General features: G+C 41.3%; 1 protein-coding gene across 1 annotated transcript; it reads right to left on the reverse strand.

Moving 5' to 3' along the window:
• Positions 1 to 2,762: 2,762 nt before the first annotated feature.
• Positions 2,763 to 5,247, reverse strand: LOC119646602 (neprilysin-4-like). The gene has a single exon (XM_038047098.1). It carries the CDS (start codon positions 5,144 to 5,146, stop codon positions 2,921 to 2,923), a length of 2,226 nt encoding a protein of 741 aa, XP_037903026.1. The 5' UTR covers positions 5,147 to 5,247; the 3' UTR covers positions 2,763 to 2,920.
• Positions 5,248 to 6,431: the final 1,184 nt, after the last annotated feature.

Below are 6,431 nucleotides of genomic sequence, written 5' to 3' on the forward strand. Positions count from 1 at the left end.
TAAATCATATTGAATTACTCTGGATAGATACCCTTTCAATCCTATTATGGTTAGAGTCGCTTTGATGGTGGTCACATTGTTGTATGTCCTTCTATATCTACGAGGTAAGTAAGGTATGTTGTTTGTTGCGTAATAATTGTTTAACCGCCTTAATAAGCTCGTAAATGGCACTTTCTGTGGATTTGCCTTTGAGGAAGGCGTAATGAGATTTGCGAAGGGCGATTTCTCCCTGATCGATGTCAAGTGGACGTCTAGGATACGCTCGAGGTTGTTCAATACGATAGAAGAGAGGCTGATTGGCCGAAAGTCTTCTGTAGAATAATGACCACACCTGCCCACTTTTGATATGAAGATAGCCTTTAAGTGGGGTTCTGCCTCGCAGTTCCCTTCGCTGGCGAAGAAGTGTTTACGAACAAGCGGCTCTAGGGTCTCATAAGAAGATTGCGTCTAGGGTGGACTCTTATGTTCTCTGTCCAGAGTATCACTGGATCGCCGATGTTTTTGATGGTCAGACAATAATTCTGCCGGAACCGTTTCCTGTTAATGTTCCTCTTCAGATAACCCATGTGGTACTTATGTCTTGTACCTCCTGCTTGAACAAGATATTGGCGATCTCCTCGCCTAGACTCCTGGGATTGAGCATATCTTCCTTCCATCACGGCGGTAATGTCTTTTTGCGGTATTTTGTAGGACACGAGGTGTTGAATGCCTTTTCCAGAGCTACGACCTTTGACTTTATTTCGTCTGTTATGGCGATGTTATCGTTGAGAACATCGGAGAGTTTGATCATGATGACTTGACCAAACTTCTTCCAGTCGATCCTTCTAGCTTCTCTAAAGGGGAAGAGACATCCACAGCTAATTTTAGACTGAAAAGTATCCAACCGTGATTTGAGAAGGAACTCTGGTCTCTTCAATTCTCTATCCGGAAAGTCTCTTTGTTGGTTTGTAGGGTGATATCAAAGACCTCGAAGAGGGGGAAATGGACGTTTGGTGTACTGTTCCTGTTAGACACTGACAGGTTTGTTTTAACAATAAAGTTAAAGAGACATTCATGCCTTTCGTTGATTTCCGAACTGCTCCAAAGCGTGAGCAGGTATTCGCATTGGATTACATTCATATGTTGGGCTTCCTTGCGACCAAAAGAAAAACGCTACCCTTCAATCCAGTTGAATTTGAATTTCTCTGGAGCTTCCAATTGAGACAGTATTTTGTGCAATACTGAGAGAACAACACTGCCATATGCCTGATATATTCCTAGCATCACTGAGAATATCTTATCAATCGTTACGTTGAGACCTTCCCTTTCCATATTGGTATATTCTTTGGTATTCGCTAGCAATATTTTTTGAGAAGGGTTCGATGGCGCTTTCGATTATTTTTGATAGTACTTTGCAACGATATTCTTTTACAGTTCGCGCAGCAGAGTTTGTGGCCTTTTCATAAATGGGGTAAGTGATATTTTTACACCAATTTTCGGGTGTCGTTTTGTCAAAGCAAATAATGTTTATGGACCCATTAGGGTTGGTCTCCATCTCCATACTTCTGGTTTGTAGTGTGGATCCAGCATTTTGTTATTTAATTCTAAGCATTTCAAGTGGATCCTTGACCTCTCTAAGTGTTCATGGTGGGATGGGAGTTTGCATGGCCTTTCTTCTTTCGAACGTAGAAATTCCACAATGTCATTGAATAGCTCCTTGAAAAATCGACTTTTAACCTGCTCCATGTCTCCAATAGGATTCTTCGTAGCGTTCAGCTTTCATTCTCTTCTTCTTCTTTTTGTCGTTGACACGCTTGCGTCTCTCTTTTCTGCAGATCTTGTCCGCGGTATGTCTCGACTGACTCTTGTGGGTCGGTTCTGGTATTATTTGAATTCTCTTATTGACGGGCTGTTGGTACTCTTTGTTAAACCGTTAGTTTCTTTTGCGCTCAAGTTCGTGTCCGATATTTTTTCCTTCTGCCGTTTTAGTTGTATGTTTCAGCTGAATCCACTTCACAAATAAAGTTATCGGCTTAATTGTGTCGATTCAGCGTCCGCAGGGATAATGTTCTGCTGCATGGATTAGTACCACAGGTTTCCACCTTTTCTTGACTTTCATCTGACTATCTGGTTATTAATAACAGGATTTACCTTTAACACTGGGTGAAGCCATTTCAGGAAGCCAATCGATCACCTTCACTTTAATAAAGTAAGCTGAGTGTCTTGGTCTTCATCTTTTTCTTCAGCCTTTTTCCCGTTTAGAAGCGCGGTCGGCTCGTCGTGATCGGTTTCGCCATTTGGCTCTATCGAATACTTGATCTGGGTGCAATCTTGAGGCTTTTAAATCCCCATCCAGCGTATCAAGCCGTCGTTGTTTCGACCTATCTTTTGGTCGTTTACCATTGACTTCGATGTTCAGACCAATCTTGACAAGTGAATTCTCATTAGCACGAATTACATGACCATACTATCGAAGACGCCTCTCTCGGAGCAACCCCACAACGATCGCGGATATCCTCATTTCGGATGTGATCAAAACGTGTCACGCCACTAGTTCAACGTAACAGCTTCGTCTCCATTACCGCAAGGCGTCATTCCCTGTTTTTTATAGTTGGCCAACACTCAGAACCATAGAGAGCGACAGGAAGGACGACATTGCGGTAAAATTATTGCTGACGATTGGGTAAAATATTTGCAAAGGGAAGATATTTCACTCCGAATATCACCAAAAAATAATACCAGTCTCTATGTGATAAGAAAATCCACAAGAACATTCATTCCAGCAAATGAGTTTTTATTTTTCAAGCTACACAGGTACAATCAATAAATAAGATCTCCTTTCCACATAACATACACTATTAGGACAATTACTCAACATTATCAGTTTATCAGTTAACCTACAGTTACACGGTTATAATACAAACATTCACGAATTGAATTTCTACCAAATTTTACACTTTCGAGTGGGGTTCATCGGGCTACCGGCCGGACAATTAAACTCTTTGGCAAACTCGTCAAAATTCGATAACGTTCCAATGGCACGATATTTACCAGGACAATGCCGATTCGTCCCAACAAAAGTTTCCACAGCTTCCGGTCGAATAGAGCTGCACCAAGTTTGGGCGAAAGTTAGGAAGAAGAGTTGAGTGTTGGTTAAATTAATTTGCGGAAACGTCTCGTATTTCATCTCGTCGGAGTCCTCGTTTTGTTTCAACCATTTTCGGTAAGCATAGAAGGACTGCCGCATTCCTCCGTTGTCTGCGATATTTTCTCCTTGCGAGCTGGCTCCATATAGGTTTTTGCCGTTGTAGCTGTAATTATTGTATTGTGTAACGAAGCATTGTGCACTTTCCTTGAAGGACTTGATGGAGTCGTCTGTCCACCAGTTTTCCATGTTGCCTTCAAGGTCGAAATTACGACCGCGATCGTCGAAACCGTGCGTTAGTTCATGGCCAATTAAAATACCTATTCCTCCATATTTTAGAGACTTTGGAAAATGGTGATGATAGAAAGGAAGTTGAAGGATACCAGCTGGGATGATTATTCGGTTTTTAGTTTGTTCAAAAAAGGCGTTAACAACTGAAGGTGGCATAGGCCATTCGTTCTTGTTTACTTGGTGATTCAATTTCTGTCGTTCTATCCTGACCTCATGACGGACAAGATTCAGGGAGTTTTCAAAATATTGCTCTGGATGGATACTTATGCCTTCGTATTCCGCATTCAAGCTCTTTGAATTTAAAATAAATTCAGGATACCCAACTTCTAATCTTATTGCTTCTGCTTTTTTCATAGCCACTTTCTTGGTTTCTTCATCTATCCAAGTTGCATCGGTTAGAATATCCTGGAAGGCTTTCCTCAAATTGTTTGTCATTTCAGTTACTTCCTTCTTGCTGGTCTCATCAAAATATTTCCTTACGAAAATCGCACTCACTGCCATTCCCATCTGATCATTAGTTTCTTTCACACAATCTTTCCACCTAGGGGCCGAAATCCTCTGACCAGTTAAGGCTTCGTCCAATTTCAACATGCTTTGACTGAAACGATCATCCAGGTAGGGTAGTAGTTCTTTTGTTCCCCTAAACATGATATAGTTCGCAATTGTCCTGTTATCTGTAGCCGCCAATAACTCCAGTAAGTAATCTATGTATTTCTCTGTCAAAAGCACTATGGGTTGTTCAACGGTGATCGTTTTCTCCTGAACAATCGATAGGTATTTAGTCAAGTTGATTGTGGGGTGCTTTTGTTCAAATTGCCCCACAGTCGTTCGTTGGTACATTTCCCTGATATCGGGTCGACTTTTTTGATCAGTTTGGATTTTAGCAAGTTGAATTTCAAAATCTACTATTTCCTTAGCTGTTTTTGCCGCTTCTTCAGGAGCAACGCCAAGAAGTGTGAGGACTGTTTCGGTGAAATTCCTGTAGGCCGCTAAATGCAGGGCATTTGACTCCAGTAAATAGTCATCTCGATTTTGTAGGCCAAGCATCGGTTCGTAGAAGTAAATTATGTTTTCGTTGGAGTTCTTCAAATCTTCGGTGACAGACGTGTGAAGTAGTATATTCCTTCCCAGCAGAGAAAAGTGTGCTGTGATATTGACCCAATCGTAATCACTCTCATCCTGCTTCGAATGCAGAGCGGGCCAACCACCGTAGTCTTCGACGAATTGCATTAAAGGCTGCAGTCCTCTCTGTTTCAGAACATCCAAATTCATACAGGACCTATAAAAGTTTTTCGCTTTATTCATAGCGTCATCTTCGGTGGTATCTTCCAATATATCCTCCATTAGGGAGTCCCTTAGGATGTCATTCAGATTATTGTAGACAATAGTAAACATACTGAAGTCACCCTCATCTTCCGGTACTGGATTGAATTTGTCCCAGTTACCACATGCGTAACTGTAAAAATCTTCGCAAGGGTCAACCGTTGGATCCATGAACTTTTTCATCACTTCCCCCTGGGCATGTCGGATTTCCTCAAAGGTCCCCTCACCTTTCCAAAACTGCCTTAACGTTTGGAAATTATTCATATAATTAGCAGGATCGTACACATGGTTTTCCGTATTTTCAGATTGCACGGGACTACTATAGATTGCACTAATATAAGATATTAGTATCACTGTCCATATCACTAAACACTTTAACGCGACCATTTCACCTGCTCTCAACCGCATTGATCAGAAACACATTCTTATTATTTTTCACAATTGTTTCTAAGAATTCTTTATCAAATTGAATTGAACCACGTTTTTGACTGGCTTCCGTATTCAGATACTTTCCGATTGGACTGATTGGGAATTTCAAAAAATTGCAGATATTATGAAGAGCATCTTGACGCTTGTGACGTCACTTATCAATACGCGGGTTAGGGAGGTCACAGAATCTTAATGACAATCTCAGAGGGTGTACGTGAAAGAATTATACGTAATATGGCTATCTGTAGACACAGGCAAAGCTCGCTGTAATGGGAGAAGTATTTGTCCAGATTATGTTGATTTCAAGGGGGAAGTTTATGTAGCGTTGCCATGCTTACATATGATCATTCTTAGAATTAAGGTTACGTTGAAGGGTGAGATTAAAGGGATTTCCTTGGAATTTCTAAATATTTAAAGTTTAAGGTGATCTTATTTGTTAGATTAGATACTTCTAATAACTAATTGGAAACGGGAGTACATATTACGAGAGAAATCTGAAGCTAATATAGGTTTATAACATGTAGTGATACTCATCAAAGCTGCTATTGAACAGCATGAGTGTTCAAACCATGAAGCTAAAGATTTATCCCTTGCAAGTAGTAAGAAGTCACAAACTCCAAGTCCACCTGCGACTCTGAGCCTTCAAATCACAGGGGTGGGAAGGGGTTTTTGGGGTCTCACAAATCTCTGGAAAATCGGTGGCATGCTTGGCTCTTCAGTGGAAAACTTGTAATTGGTGTTTGCGACAAGTTTACCCAGATATTCTTCCAAGAAAAGTGAAAGAAAGAGAAGCTGGTCATGCGGACGCAGCTATTTTTTATCGGTATGCAAAATCGGATCTGTAAAGACCAGACATCGTGAACCTGGAAAAAACCCCAGCCGTCGGCGGAGGAAAGCACGGCGAAAGAAAGTGAAGCTTGCTTGACGTTGCTCTTCCACCAAGTGTGGGATGCAAGGGGTAGAACTTTCGGCAGAAAGTGGGGACAAATTAGTAACCTCGATGAGCCTTACAATGGACGCAATTTTGGTTCAGCAACGATTTTGTCATTTTATGCTCGCCTTCGCGGATGTGGAAGAAAGAAACTTGCTTAAATGAACCTGTAGTATGCAGATGGCAGCAAGACTAAAAACACAGCACATCGATTAGCGATTTCCGCAAACCTTTGTTGTTGGTTGGTTGGCTTTTTGTGCTGACGTTGACCCAAGATCTAGCGTTGCTGCTCGATCTGGACGAAGGCAATTTGTACGTCTTGGGCTTTTCTTC

Source organism: Hermetia illucens, chromosome 1, assembly GCF_905115235.1.
Source record: "Hermetia illucens chromosome 1, iHerIll2.2.curated.20191125, whole genome shotgun sequence".
NCBI classification, from domain to species: Eukaryota; Metazoa; Arthropoda; class Insecta; order Diptera; family Stratiomyidae; genus Hermetia; species Hermetia illucens.